Source organism: Biomphalaria glabrata, chromosome 7 (genome assembly GCF_947242115.1).
Source record: "Biomphalaria glabrata chromosome 7, xgBioGlab47.1, whole genome shotgun sequence".
In the NCBI taxonomy this organism is placed as follows: Eukaryota; Metazoa; Mollusca; class Gastropoda; family Planorbidae; genus Biomphalaria; species Biomphalaria glabrata.
In genome coordinates, this window is record NC_074717.1 from 19,787,601 (window position 1) to 19,803,557 (window position 15,957).

The window sequence follows — 15,957 nt, forward strand, 5'->3', positions numbered from 1 at the left end:
GCCCATGTGTTTAGCCCTTACAGGCCCCTTATTGTTTGCCCCATCTAGGCCCCCTGATCCTTAATCCTTAAGGTCCCTGTTTGAGCTTTCATTAATTGCCCCCAAAGGGCCAAGTACTTTCCTTTACTGGCCCCATACAGGTTTCATAAGGGGATTTACTGGGCCCCCTAACTGAGCCCAGACTTATCCCTTAGGGCCCCCATGATGATTCTATCAGGGCTTCATCTGGGCCCGTAACTGAGCCCAGACTTATCCCTAAGGGCCCCCATTTGGACTAATGTTCATCCCCCAGATGGGCCCCAAATGGGTTTCATAAGGGGATTTTCTGGGCCCCCTGACTGAGCCCAGATTCAGCCCTAAGGGCGCCCGTTTGGGCCAATGTTCAACCTCCAATGGTGCCCACGTGGTTAGTCCTTACAGGCCCGTCAACGTTTGTCCTATACTAGCCTCATTAGGTTTCCATCAGGGCTTCATCAGGGCCCCCTGATTGCGCCCGTTTGGGCCAACGTTCATCCCCCAAATGAGGCCCATGTGTATAGCCCTTGTACGCCCCTCAGTGTTTGCCCTACAATAGCTCTATGAGGGTTCCAATAAGGTTTCATCTGGGCCCCATAACTGATCCCAGACTCAGCCCTAAGGACGCCCATTTGGGCCAATGTTCATCCCCCAAGTGGGGCCCATGTGGTTAACCCTTACAGGCCCATCAACGTTTGCCCTATACTAGCCCAATTAGGTTTCCATCGGGGCTTCATCTGGGCCCCCTGATTGTGCCAGTTTGGGGCAACCTTCATCCCCCAAATGAGGCCCATGTGTATAGCCCTTTCAGGCCCCTCAGTGTTTGCCCCCCAATGGCTCTTGGAGTGTTCCAATAGGGCTTAATCTGGGCACCTGAATTGAGACCAGACTCAGCCATAAGGGCCCCCATTTGGTCTAATGTTCACCTCCGAAATGGGGCCATGTGTTTAGCCCTTTCAGGCCCCTCAATGTGAGCCCTACACTAGCTCTATGAAGGTTCCATCAGGGCTTCTCTGGGCCCCCAAACTGAGCCTAGACTCAGCCCTAAGGATTCCCATTTGGGCTAATGTTCGCCTCCCAAATGGGGCCCATGTGTTTAGCCCTTTCAGGCCCCTAAATGTTAGCCCCACACTGACTCCGTGAGGGTTTCATCAGGGCTTCATCTTAGCCCCCAAACTGAGACCAGACTCAGCCCTTAGGGCCCTCATTTGGGGCAATGTTCATCCCCAAATGGGGCCCATGTGGTTAGCCCTTTCATACCCTTAACATTAGCCCCATAATAGCCCCATTAGGGTTTCTATCTGGGCTTTATCTGGGCCCCTTCATTGTGCCTAGACTCGATCCTTAAGGGCCATGTTTGGGCTTTCATTAATTGCCCCAAAGGGCCAATTATCTTTGGCCCTGTTGGGGCCCACAAGTCCTTCCCCTTACAGGCTTCACAGGGGTTTCACAAGGGGATTTTCTGGGCCCCCTGACTGAGCCCAGACTATAGGCGCCTGTTTGGGCCAATGTTCCTTCCCCAAATGGGGCCCATGTGGTTAGTATGAGCTGGACCAGTCGGGGCCCTTACAAGGTTAAAACCTTTGCTACAAAAAACAGGGATCCACTCATCCAGCGTTGAAAGAAAAAAAACGATGCTAAATATTGTCTATTGAGATTTTAATAGGCCCGAAGTCTAAAAGAAATATGATCACAATAATAATGTCCATTTTAAGTAAATGTTGACAGCATGATAGGTGAAATAAAAATATAATTTCGTATTTTACTTATTTCAACATTATTCTAGACAGACATATTAAGAAATGTTGCAGTAGTCCTAGATTTATTTAAATACAATATTGATCTCAACAATATTTTATTTAAATGGTAATCAAAATATTACTAAATAGATCTATTTAAAATTTAATCATTAATCTCTATATAGACCAAGATGAAGGTGTATTTAAATTCAGTTCTTATCACACACACATTAACACACACACTTAATCTAAACCTATTACCTAGTCATAGTCTATATCAAATACTGCTCTCTTACATCTGTCTAAAATAATATTTTTCCTCATCTAGATCCACTACCTACTGTACCGGTATGTAATTATTATACTTATAATTTAATGTTGACTTCATTAACATTTGACTAGATAGACGTCCCGGTATGCGTACAGCTATTTAAATTCAATATTAATCTCAACTTTAACTTAGAAATATTACATGTTGACAGCACATTAAATTTTAATCCAAAAATTCTGCACCTAGACCTAGTCTATATCAAATACAAATGCCACATCTAGATCTACTATTTTTTTCTGCAATTATTGTCATTTAGATGTAATTAATAAGAATATATTTATTAATTATATAATAATATACTATTCTCTCCTCCCCCTATTCAAAACTACTGCTAGTAATAGTTTAGATTCTTAGTTGTTTATTCAATCTACATAGCTATCCGTATTTACGGTCGGTATTTTATATAGGTCTGTGAGCTCTATTATTTCTATTAGTTTATTTTCTCTCTCTTCCTATCCGTGATTAAAGTCGGTATTTAAAAAACAACTAGGTTATTCCCCCTTTTGATAATGCTTTTGGTCTTGATCCTGCTCCTTGACAACGCAGAAAAATGGCCAGGAGTGTAAATACCGACGCTCAATGCGGATATTGCCTTTATTATTTTTAGATATTAATCATCTATTAAATTTAACAATTGGTCTTCAAGCAAACATTTATAGATCTATTTAGAGTAATCTAGATCTGGATTGTCCATCACAGGACCTTACTAATCGTCGAAGTGTAACTAAGTTACTGAGTTCTTCTTTATAGGTTAGCTCAGTGTTCGTTGTTTCTATTTTCCTGTCTTGAAAATCAATTTGGTTGATCTAAAAGCTGTCGGAGAATTTTACAAATGAAAGATAAGGGAAAATCCTAACAAAGAAATAATCCGACTATAGAGATACTCTAGATCTAAATGTTTTAAAATAATGTTCAATTCAATTGAAGGTGTGCCATTTTAAAATATACTAAATCAAGCTAAAATTAAAGGCATAAAATAGAATCTAGATCTAGATTTAAATCTTGACCTAGTTACAAGTTATGTAGCACATTGATCTTGATCCATTTTTTTAAAGTTACATAGACGAAAATATAGATACTTTTCCAAACTTCTAGTTGTAGAGAAATGATTATTGAATCTAGATATAATGATATATTATTATCATATATACTTATACATCTAGTGTTATTATTGTCACTATAAACTAATTACTAATTCTAGATGTCTTGTTCTAGTTTCTATATCAATGCCAATTGTTAGCCTTGATGAACTTGAAGCCTTAGACTTAGAGTGTTACAGTGTAATGAGTTAAATGAGTGTAGATTGGCTTAGATTTACTATTTAGTGACCATTTACTAATAACTAAATGATAAATGATTTAGTCTAATTTAGATTTTAGATCTAGAATCTAGAGTTAGAATTAGTCTAGCTAGGTGAGGTCTAGATCACTAGACTAGAGTCTAGAGTAGTAGACTAGTAGATGATAATATATTTAAAATATTATTGATAGATCCGAACATCCACTGGCACTGATGATCTGATCCAGATCAAATTCAAATAATTGAAATATGGATCCTTCAGAAGTAGAATTTCTTGCTGAAAGAGAGCTTGTCAAAGTAATACCCAATTTTACTCACGATAAAATATATTTAATCAGTGTAAGTATGATCTGCTGTAAGTTTAAATTAAAGTTACTGTAGAGTGTAGTGTAACTGTAAGTTACCCTACACTCACACTGGCTACAGTTAAAAAGCACACATTGTATACAAGTCAAATGCGTCATTGCTTGATCTATAATCTTCTATATATTATATTTATATATCTATGCTCAGTAGAGTAATATGCTGATAAGGGCGGGCCCATATAGACAGTACTAGTGTAATTTTCTCTTTAAGCTTACATATTTACTAAAATTACATCTTTAGGCAGCCCTGGCAACCAGATTTTTTATTGTTTAGGCGCTGGTGGATCTAGACTAAAAGAATTATTGGTGGAATAACCACTAGAGTTCATTTTTAATATGGATCGTAATCTAAAAAATGATTGGAAGGGAAAGAAAATAAAACATATCTATAGTCAATATGTAGGGGTCGTTCGTAAATGACGTCACGCTCTGGCGGGGTAGGAGGGGTTTGAGAAAATCTGACAAGGGGGGAAGGGGGGTTAGCGATTTTGTGATGTCACAAATTTAAAATTAAGAAAAAAAAACACAAATAAAATATTTTTTTAATCTTCAAAAATCTTTGAAAAATAATAACATTTTTAGGTACTTATTTCAGCATGAACTTCTAAGGTAGTTTTATTGAAAATATAGAGATATTTCAGTCTTGTTTGAGGAGTTCAACTGAAAACATCTTGTTGGCACTGCCAACTGAGAATTTCACGTTCTTCTCAAAAATACTAATCTTAAATTTCCGGAAAAATAACGACATCAACGTGTTTTTTGAAAATTCAAATCTCTAACCTGAAAACAACATCAAATGGAGAAAAAAGTTAAAGTTATCGAAAGATCAGCTGTGACATTTAATTTAATTCATCAACGAACATTCATCAACACACAGAAGTGAAACATCTCGCTATTTTTTCTGTAACGAATTTTTCCGATTTGAATTATTCTGCTCATTTTGCAGAGATCGCCAAAATTCTTGCGCTACTTGCTCTTTCTATCGCGAACTTTCGAAGAGTTCACACGTCATTTTTCATCACTCAAAAATTATTATTCAGAATTTATCAAAAGCAATGATTCTGAAATAGACAGAAGCTTGATCATTACAAAAGACCAAAATTGGATCGCCACCCATGTAGGTTCATTACAATATATGCTGCAACTATCAAAATGTTTTGACAAGGAACCTCTTTGGGAAAAAATTGATGAGAAATAGATAATTTGAAATAAATAATTTTTTTATTTTGTGATGTGACGCAGAGAGGGGGGGGGGGGGTCTGAGAATTAGTTATACTTTGTGATGAGGGGGGTAAAAAAATGTCATTTTTTGCGTGACATCATTTACGAACGACCCCATAGAAATAATTTCACTGTAGAGCTGACTCACAGACCTATATAGTTGATATAGATCTAAATAACTTTACTACTCTCTTTGTCTGCTCTTTGTTAATCAGTGATATTTTTTCAAAAGATAAATTCACAGATCTTAGGACCTCTCAATAAGAGGTTTCACATTAACTCTATGTATGAAAACCACTATATTCATGAAGATGTAAAAATACTTTTTTTAAAAAAACAAAGCTTATATGAAATGTAGTTGTATCAATTAGTTTGGATCAGTTACATGTTTATTTGTAATAGATTTAGACCAGCAACAATAAATCTGTGCGATTAGAATATTTTTTACCTATTGGTTTTGTTTAGAGCTATTTTATACTTTTAGCTTTCTCAATACACTATGATCCTATCACTTATCTGGACCAATTGGGAAAATGGGTGGGGGGGGGGGGGGAAGGGATATCTGGCTGAATTTTACTGTCAATCGTTTTCTAAAAGCTTTTTTAAAAAAAAAGGGAGGGGGGGATGACCTGAATTCCAACTCTTGAATCAAGCCTACATTCTAACCAGAGGTGCATATGAAAATAGAAGATTGTATAGTTATATGTTGTTTGTTTCAAACATACTTTAACTCTTTCAGTGCTGCGTTACTCTCAGCGAGTAACTTTGCTAGTGCTGGTGAGTGCGGCATTACTCTCAGCGAGTAACTTGGTTTATAATATTTATTTCACTATCTTTTTTATGTTAAACTTTTTATTACTCTCTTTTTTTTAACTTCCTGGATGTGGGAGTGATTGTTCTTTGTTTTGATGCAGTACCAACACTTTAAAAAAAAAAAAAGAACATTATTAAATGTTGATGGTTCCTCTTTTTACTTTATTTCCCGGGACCCGAAAAATGTAAATAATACAATTTCTTAGTGCATTTGTTCATCTTTTATGAAATTTAAAGTGATTCAATGTGTTTAGTATTGTGATTTTTTAAATATTTATAGATTAAATGTTTAATTAAAAGGTTAAATCTTTCAGTATATCGATTTTTTAATGAATTTTAAAAATATTTTCTTTTTCCGTACTCAGTTTAAAATTAATGAAAAAAAAATTTTTTGAATAATTTATTTGATTTACTACACTTTTGTTGCCCATTCATTTTCCTTTAAAATAAAATCAAATATGTTAGATTATTGAATAAAATAAAAAAGTTAGTTGTTTTAGTAACTCAAACCCCCCCCCCCCCCCCCTCTTGAAAATTTGTGTTCGTTCCGGAAAACTCCATTTTTTCTATCAAAAAAATTCACACTGCAGTGACCTTTAAAGGGGACTAATTCAGCATATACCACCACTTGAGTCTTCTTTCCCTTCTCTGCTTTACAAGTCTACATTATTGTCATAACTGCAGTCATTTTATTGTATGTAGCCATACATCTGATCTAGCATGCTCAGTCATCTAGGAATAGTCTCCTCATAAAAAAAAACAAGTAGTTCTTGCTAATCATATAGATCTATATAGATTAGTGCCTTAATGCCTGGAAACGGACTATTCTTATTAGATCTACCACAAGATTTCATGGCCCCCCCCCCCGAAGGATTTAGTGACTGATTTTGTTTATTTTAGGTGAGATTTTAATACTAAACCATCACTTGCCCCAGCACAACCAAAGGGGTTTTGAGTTTAAAACCCCCTACCAGGGGGGTTCGAGTTTAAAAACTCCTACCCGGGGGGGGGGGGGGGTTCGAGTTTAAAACCCCTACCAGAGGGGTTCGAGTTAAAAAAACAACCTACTAGGGGTTTTGAGTTTAAAACCCCCTACCAGGGGTTTTGAGTTTTAAACCCCCTACCTGGGGTTTTTGCAGTTAACTCCCCCTCTTCTATAAAACAAAACAAAAAAAAATGCAAACGAAAATCCCCTAATTCCAAGAGCACAGTTAAGGAAGATTTTGATTTTAAAACCCTGTCTAAAATTTACGATAAACCCCCTCTTTAATATAAAAAAAAAAGCAGCTAATTACTCACTCAAAATGTTATGAACGTGGCTAAATTGTTTTGACTCAGTTTTGAGTTTAAACCCCACTTCAGCGGGTTTTGAAGGTAAAAAATACCTCTTTAATAATAAAAACAAAGCAAATTATACACTAAAAATGTTATGAGTGTAGTCAAAGGGATTTTGAGTTTAAACTCCCCTCCAGTGGGGTTTGAGGATAAATTTAAATACATCTTCAGTGTAAGAAAAAAAGCAAATTATGCACTCAAAATGCTATGAACGTTGCTGAAAGGGGTTTTGAATTTAAACCCCCATTCAAAGGGGTTTGGTGCTAAAAATACATCTTCAATATAAAAAAAAAAGAAAATTACACACTAAAATTATTTGAGTGTAGCCAAGCCAATCGGGGGTTTTGAGTTTAAACCCTTCTTCTACAGATGGCTTTTTTTTAAAGTTTAAAACCCCTCCAGATGGTTTTGAGTTTAAGATCCCCGTACAGAGCATTTTGAGGTGGAAAACCCCCAACAGAAGATTTTGACGTTAAAACTTCTCTTTTCGATATAAAATCTAAAGCAAACTACATTTACTTAATTTCAAGAGCGTATTCAAGAGAGGTTACACATTTTTACCAGTGGCAGGGCTCCATTAATAAACTGCAGTGAATAGTCATCTACCGAAATCGAAAAACACTAAATGTAGCTCAACAAAGATGGCTAAGACAGATTTTAGGAGTCAGTTATAGAGATCGGGTCTAAATCAAGGAAATCCTATGCCGAACTGGGAGTCGACCCCTTAGTAAGATTGTGAGAGAACGACGCATCAGGTTTGCGGGACATGTTCTCCGACAAAATGAATTAAGCATAAGAAGAGTTGCAATGATATCCTAGTACAACTTGACGCCACTCATTCATGGAGGTCCTCATAGTAGGTGGGAAGAGGCTTCAGACATTACCAGTGACAGATTTTTATGGAAACTGCTTGACGTCAAATGCTCCGAACGGCGTAGGAGGGTCTAAGTCAGTAAGAATATCACATTAGGTTTTTGAAATAAAACTTTTTAATAGCAGGAAAATGCAGTGTAGATACCTCAGAATATGCATTTTGTTGGCTTTCAATACCAGAAATAGTGCTTGGCGGCGGGGCATCGCCCCGCGATGGGGAGCTCCTAGCGCTCCCCCAGACCACATGCTAGTAATGGCGGGGAGTCTACAATTTTATGAAAACAGCTTGATGGCGGAGAATCTACAATTTTTCCACTAGCTCATGGAAGAACCTATTCTAGGGCACAATAAACGTCTTCCGAAAGAATGAAGGGTCAGAATGTAATAAAGATTTTGTACGCACACACACACATAAATAGATAGAATTGTTTTTTCGCGGGGGGGGGGGGGGGGGTAGAAAAACATTCACACACACACACACACACACACCCTTCCCGAAAAAAAATCCTGGCTACGCCCATGCACGAGATAGTATCACTTTTATTTTTCGTGCCCGCTGTCGCACGAAGATTTAAATGTTTACTAGATCTAGAGTTCCTTTCATTGTATCAGTTTATATGAAGTCTTCAAACTGTTTGGGAATTTATTGATTGAATAGTTCTAATTCATTTAGAGTCTGGACTGGATATAGACCTAGAACTAGAGATATTTTACAATGTCAGGCACCTATAATAGAATTTACGTAACTCTAGATGTTGATCTAGATCTAAATCTTATTCTAGTCTAGTTTCTAGATATAAATGTGACCAGGTGTGTACTAGACATTAGATTTAGAACTAAGCTAGATCAAAGTACATCTAATTATAGATTTAGACTACTGACTAGGTCTAGTATTTCAAGCAGGCCTTGATAGCTTGTAAAGTTAATTTGATTTTGTACTTAGTAAAGTATGAATAAAATACAAAGACGAATTTATTTTCTAATACAAAATCTTAATTTTTCTTATCCCTACCAAGACTAGGCCCAGAACAATCCGTTTCGCTTAGGGCACTGCAATCTGTAGTACCGGAATTAGTAGTCACTTATCCAGCTAAGCAAACCATTACATCTGATTTAAGTCAAATTTCACTTGTAACAAAAATTCCCATTCTTTTCAATGAATTTTCTGTTGCCTCTATTATGGAATGTGCAACACATTAGAGGCATTATTGTCATTTAATAAAATCATTGTCAAGTGACAAGAACGGCATCATTGTAACATTTTCTAGAAATGTCCATGACAAAGAATAAAAGTGTAAATATTTTGACAAATGTACAAAATGTCTTGTAAAACTATATGCTGTGTTAACTTTAGGATTGCTGCATTTCGCATATATTAAATGCTTGAATTATTTTTAGTCTTTCTTGGGTATATTTTATTATATTTAGGAAAATACACATTTGGCCCTCAAAATACACATTTACAGGTCTGGGAATACACATTTCCATTTGGGCATGTAGGCATCTCTGCTATTACCAGTAATTAATACTTTAGTGCTTAAAACCTAACTGGCTTAATTTTTTGGTTTTAGGTAGAGATTAAGGTTGCACAATGCACTTATACAAAAAATAAAATATATTCTTTGTTAGTTTACTTTCAGTCTTTTATCAGGAAGGGAAAAAATATTAATTGAAATTTGACTTGCTTCTTGTCTGTACTATATCAGTATGTAAGTGTAGAGGATTCATAGCCTTGATATTATAATGACTCTCTCTACCAGTCTCTTTGTAACAAACACATAACACAATGCAACTAACACAAAAAACTTGACTAACTCAGGCTCCAAAATAACCTAATTCTTTATTATCTAATAAATTCACAGCCAGTATTGTACATTTGGCAACACAACACACTGACTATAAAAATGTTCTGGTGAGGATAACTGTACTGCCATAAAAAATAGGTACTGCTATGAAAAACTCTACTTGCATCTCCATCTCATACTGGATTCTACAGTACCGGACTGAATCGTGAATTATGAACTAATGAATTGTGAATAATGAACTAATGAATCATGAATTAAGAACTAAATTGACTCTGACACCTTCTTTATATAATAGGGTCCACGAAGGCCTTCTCAAAACAGATAGAACCTCACTCGTTCCTTCTGGATGATCACATGACCATGTATGTGAAGGCATGAGTACTGTTCTCAACACAGATCTTTCCTGAAGCATTACCACTCATCATTTGTCATGGTTGACCATTCACCTAGTGCTGGCCAGTGTCAGCTGATTACACACAAAATTACCCCTTTCTGCATCGCCACCACAGTAATAATATTATGTATGAATATGCTAGTAGTTATTATTATTTGAAATGAATTAAAAGTGGCTGGCTGTAATGATAGGCAGGTCTTTTCTGAATAGTATGAATAGGATTTTATGACTGACATCAAAAATATAATTTACACATTTGATCATTGTTATTTGTAGGGAGACGTTGGTCCATTCAGTGCTGGTCTCCCATTGCCTGTCCCTTTATGGCTTGCTGTGAATTTAAAGCAAAGACAAAAATGCAGATTTGTTGCTCCAGATTGGATGGATATAGGTATTTAATGTTGGCCTTTGTTGTTGTTTTTTGTTTGTTTTTTTGCTATCTATATACACTAAGCAATTAAATATTCAGATTATTGAATTAGAGAGGATATGTAGATTTTATTTCTGTTGATGGACTTAGAAATGTAGTTACATGCCTTAGTTTGTTGATAATGCAATTTTAAAAAAATAAATTATTTATGCGTTTTATCTACAATGAACGTGTATGTAAAATGTGATGATAATTGGATGAATAGAAGTGTTAGAAAAATTGATTACAAAAAATCCATTTAAAAAAATACAGAGCAAGATAATATAAGCGTTGTAAAAATGGCCTGATATCCATGTAAACCTGAAGCTCACCTGAGGTAGATGATAGAACCCTAATTTTATTTATTAATAATACTTAAGTAATATGCTAAAGTCCAAATGAAACTAGTCTGATTTCTATGTTGTTGTTTTCAACTTTTACATAAATATCATCAAATAATCTGGACAAGATTAAATTCTATATTTTCTATTGCTTTTTAGATGTACTGAAAGAAAAAAAGCAAGAAGAAGCAGACAGCAGATTTTTCACTCCAATGCCAAGTCCACATTATATGGAAATCACACAACTTTTGCTGCAATGGTAAATAATTACATCTTAGTACATTTAAAAAAAAAGAGAAAAGTGTTTCTTAGTTCAGTGTATTTGGTTCTGAAACTAGGGTTTACTTTTTAGTGGACCTAAAGACATTATTGTTTCTCTGCTATTCATCTCAAAAACTAAAAAGAAGTTTGAAAATCCAATTGTACCTACTTGATTTTTAAATGCTTACCAGTATATGCAATGTAAACTTTTTTCTTGAGAAAGAATGCCCTTTTGTTTTTAAAATGAATAATGTATGCACCTAGATATTAACCTTTTTTTTTTTTGGGTGCAAAAATAAAGATGCACAATAGAAATTCAATCCATTATGCCATCTTATTCATCATTCTTAATATCAGCACAACTGCTGCTTAAGATAACATATATATATATATATATATATATATATATATATATATATATTTAATTATTTTTATAGCAATGCATTATTTTAAATATTCTTAGAAACATAATTTTTTTCCTGAAATATTCTTGTATGCAATGCAGGATCGGAATATTTTATTGATATTTTTACTTGGAATTAATTCAATCAACTTTTTTTTTAAGGGGAACAGATGACATACCAAAAGCAGATGAAATTAGGACTTTGGTGAAAGATATATGGGATCTGAGAATAGCAAAACTCAGAAGCAGTATTGATGTGTTTGTCAAAAGTGGGGAATCACATGCCAAAGTAAGTCTTCGTTTTGTGTATAAACCTGCTGTTCAACGTTTTTTTTCAATCTAATATACATTGGGTCTAACTCATAGGAAGTGTTTTTTGTAGAGCCAAATAAGGCAGTGTCTTTAAGTTCAGAGATTACAAATAAGTGCAGTATTTCATGTGAGTACACACATCCAGTTGTGACCAGCTTATTTTGCCACTTCTGATGCAGGCAAAGCCATTGTTTGCCACTGGCCTAAATTTTCTCTTCCCCATCTGTACCTGTCTTCAACAAGAGTTTGTCTTTGTATCTTAAAATGTCTTCTGCAAAATTTGTGAGAAGACTCAAGCTTTCTCTTTCAGAAGTCAGTTGTTTTCCACCTAGCCAGAGATGGAGAATAGGTGCTTGACTTAATCATTATAGCATTAGTTTTATTTTGCCTTAGAGAAAAACATTGGCCTCAATAAAGTAAGAAAGATTAAATTATGCTTATAGCTTTTTTAGCAGTATTTATAAGCATGTTGAGTGCCACCATGCCAGCCATTCCTTAGACACTCTTTTCTTTCCCTTCTCCATTTATTCATTAGCTAATCAGATAGTCCTATAGTTCATTTCTGAAAGAGTTGATGACTCATTCCTAGATCTTTGTTTTTAGTGTTTTCTGCCTAGCATTTTGTTCTAAACTATATTGCTTTCCTTAAAAGAAGTTGATAAGACAGTCACAAGTAAGCCTAAAGGGGCTTTTGTATAAATGAAAAATGTTTTTTACACATATGCCATGTATTAAAGTATTAAATAAAGGGGAGGTTGTATTGATCATGATTTAGGCCCTACATTTTCTATCGGTGCAGTTTTTTTTTCGTTTTAGTTCCTATATCATCAAACACATTTCATTTTGTCAATACATGAATGTACAAAAAGGAATTTTTAGGGAGCTATGAGTGGTCAAATAAAAATGTAACAAAAAGTGCAGGATGCATCAAAGTAGCTGTGTGGCCTTCAAAGTGTGTGGCTTTTATAAACCTATTTAGTTGTTTGTTTATTAATTTACAATATGCCAATAACTATACATAGTGTAGTAATAGGTGACATATATTTTGCTTAGAGAAAGGGTTTCAAATGCCTTAAATGAAATAGAATACAATTAAAATTTAAATATTATTACAAGATTACCTATCATTACATATTTTATGTTTCAGCTGAACTATCTGACATTAATGGAGATCAATACGGTTCGTCTGTTTCTCACTAAAGCTCTCAATCACATGCACCAGCTCAAGTCAGTCACTTCAAGAGACACAACAAACTCAAATTCTCAAGCTTTTTAGGATTTTGGCTGCATGAATCTTACAAGACTTCATGCCCTAAAGAATGATTTGACACATTGGGGGTTGTTAGTGACAATGATTATTAATTAAAATTGGTTTGCATTAGATGGCATTGACATTTTGATGGAGAACAATTGTAGGGATCTACTTGGTGCCTGAGATCCAGACAAGATGGTGTGGTTGCATGTGTTCCTGATCAATGTGATCTTACTTGGTAAACAATAAAATGTTGTTTGTATGAAGTTAACAAAGGCACTGTAAGACCGCAGTCAACCAATATTTGTTACAGGCCAATAAAATCTTTTTGTAAATTACATTTATTGTACACTTTATAGCGTATTTTACTAATATCCCTGAAGACTACAACTGAGGGGCAGAACATGTTTTGGCATGTTGAAGAACTATGGAGGTGAGAAAGCATATGTATTTTATCCTGACATGGGCTGCAACTGAAGTTTAAAAGAAGAATGTGTAATTGTGATGGAATAAATCATATCAAGGGAGTTTACCCATAAACCGGTTCTGTGGTAGGAGAAAAGCAAGCTATTATCTTTAAGTGTCTCAAATTTAGGGACCAAAGTTTGGGGGAGAGCACATTATATTGAAGTCCTTTGGGTCATGCCATTAGAGAATTTAAACAAAAAAGGGTTAAACTTCAGTATACTAGTTTTTTCAATGTACTAAAGCTAGTTTCTAAAATCAAAGCTCTTATTGATCACAGAATTCTCCCACTTATCTAAGAAATATTAATTCTAAAATTACCATATGCTGTTCAGACCTTGTCATCGATAGAGCTGGTGGTGTAAAGGTCATCTGTTTCTTAGGCTGACCATTAATGAGGGAGTCATGTGGCCAGCACTAAGACCACATGCATTTCCCAAACTAATGTCAGGGATCCATTAGAGTTGGGTGGACTCAAAGAGGGGGGGGGGGGTTCCTAAAAATCCAGTAATTCAAATTCCCAGCCTTCACAGACCCCTCAGTTTGTAAGCTAAGTGTTTTACTGCTCTGCCACCACATATTGTATAGTACCATTTTATTTCAGTTTTTTTATTTGTATCAGGTCTTTTAGTAACTGTTTCATAAATTGTATCATTACTGAAGGAGGCTAACATTTTTGTTAATATTTCAAATGAGTTCATAAACTAAATAATACAAATAATGCTATTTATTTATTGTGTTAATATTTTCAAAATTTAGCCATTCAAATTTTTTAAAATAATCTCTAAATCTTCACAAATTGGAAGTTTGTTCCCCACCCCCTCCCCAATGCTGCTTTTCTGATGAACAACACCCATGCTGTGCACCAATTGGGTAGTTTTATGTAGATTTTGTTAAAATGGTGCACTATTTGATTATATATTTTGGAGTTATGAGAAGCTTATATCATTATAACTCAATGTTTTTTTTAAATTTTTTCCCTACAGTAATTTATCATTTTATCATGCATACTTTTGAAATAGTTTGTGTACTTCAATGTATTAATGGTGTGTATTCCAGTTAAATGTGTTTTTCTTTTCATCTTGTACAATACTTCCTCAAATACAAATGTACAGAGAGAATGAATACAATGCAGAAATTGTGTAATCGTTTTTCTTTCTGTTAGTTTTGTTGCATTTCTTACAAACTGAGATAGCTGAACTGAAATATAAGACAATGCTTATGATGTCAATTACAAAATAAAATAGAACAACCCCAGCACAATATAGATTATTATTATTATTTAAAAAAACAAAAAAAAACACCTCAAGTGAACCAATGATCAAGGAATGTGTCAACATGAAGATACCATTACAAAGAAATGTCCTGTCACAGCCAGTCTGTTGTTCTTTCATAAGAAATACATTCACTGTGCGCTAATAGCCCAGTGCATTTCAACTCTTCATTATTGGTGGCAATTTAAGATTACTATTACACTACATATATATTAAGCTAAAAAAAACAACAACAATAAATCACCAAGAAGGCTATTATTTATCTTCTAAAAAAAATAAGTTATCTTCTTACTATTCTCAGCCCTGTGAACCTATTTCCTGCTTTTCTTAGTAGGAATTAAGGAAGTATGAAAAAAGCTAAATGAATTCATTCAATTATCATTTCACTAATCATTTTGTTTTATAAAAACCTAATAACTTAAAAAAATATACACATTCTTTTTCTGTCCTTGTTGATATGTTTAAGCAATCAATAATAGGAGAACAGAACTATTGGTTTAGGATCTGCTTATAAACCTGACAAAAAACTTAATCCCTTGGTTGTGTAATTCACTCCTGAATTACTCGACAGAGACTATTACTTGATACAAGTTAGCAATAGATAATATTTAATAATGTGGTCTTTATTATGTGATGCAAAAATATTTCAAAGGCTTGCAAAAAAAAAAAAAAAAGGTACAATATTTAAAGACTAAATCTCAGGTAGACAGTATAAAAAATGGGTGTATTTGAGGTACCGAACAAAAATAATGTCAAAATGTGTATAAATGTACATGATCTAATCATACAACTGAAGCAACAACAAAAAATGTCCATGTCATGATATAATACAATTAATGCAAATGTATAAAAAAAAATCAAATAAAAGGCACAACAGTTATAACAAAGTGAAGTATTAAGACAGCTAATTAAGCAAGATTATATTCAGACCTAAAAAATCATACTTTTTTAAAATCATTAATTGAATAACGAAACTAATAATGTTAACATGTATGGGTTATATTTAACTGAAATAGGAACTATATTTTTTTGTGGTGAACTGAGTTGAAT

The 15,957-nt window shown here is 34.4% G+C and overlaps 2 protein-coding genes across 8 annotated transcripts in view; one reads left to right on the top strand and one right to left on the bottom strand.

Moving 5' to 3' along the window:
* Positions 1–3,116, bottom strand: part of LOC106061019 (eukaryotic translation initiation factor 2-alpha kinase 1-like) — a 19,646-nt gene extending 16,530 nt beyond the window's left edge. Inside the window, exon 1 of one of the 5 annotated variants that reach the window (XM_056034488.1) lies at positions 3,093–3,116. The gene's annotated coding sequence lies outside the window, so the exon portion shown is untranslated. The other 4 variants (XM_056034483.1, XM_056034484.1, XM_056034487.1 and 1 more) reach the window with 4 other exon arrangements.
* LOC106061016 (DNA replication complex GINS protein PSF2-like) lies at positions 2,909–14,779 on the top strand. Of its 3 annotated transcripts, none has more exons than XM_056034490.1 (6): positions 2,909–3,012; positions 3,576–3,723; positions 10,467–10,581; positions 11,100–11,199; positions 11,767–11,893; positions 13,064–14,779. In XM_056034490.1, exons 2-6 carry the CDS (start codon positions 3,634–3,636, stop codon positions 13,190–13,192), a joined length of 561 nt encoding a protein of 186 aa, XP_055890465.1. In that variant the 5' UTR covers positions 2,909–3,012; positions 3,576–3,633; the 3' UTR covers positions 13,193–14,779. The 3 variants fall into 3 exon arrangements, with proteins under 3 accessions (XP_055890465.1, XP_013074515.1, XP_055890464.1); XM_013219061.2 differs by lacking the exon at positions 2,909–3,012 and adding an exon at positions 3,252–3,365; XM_056034489.1 differs by lacking the exon at positions 2,909–3,012 and having other exon boundaries at positions 3,452–3,723.
* The last annotated feature ends 1,178 nt before the right edge of the window (positions 14,780–15,957 follow it).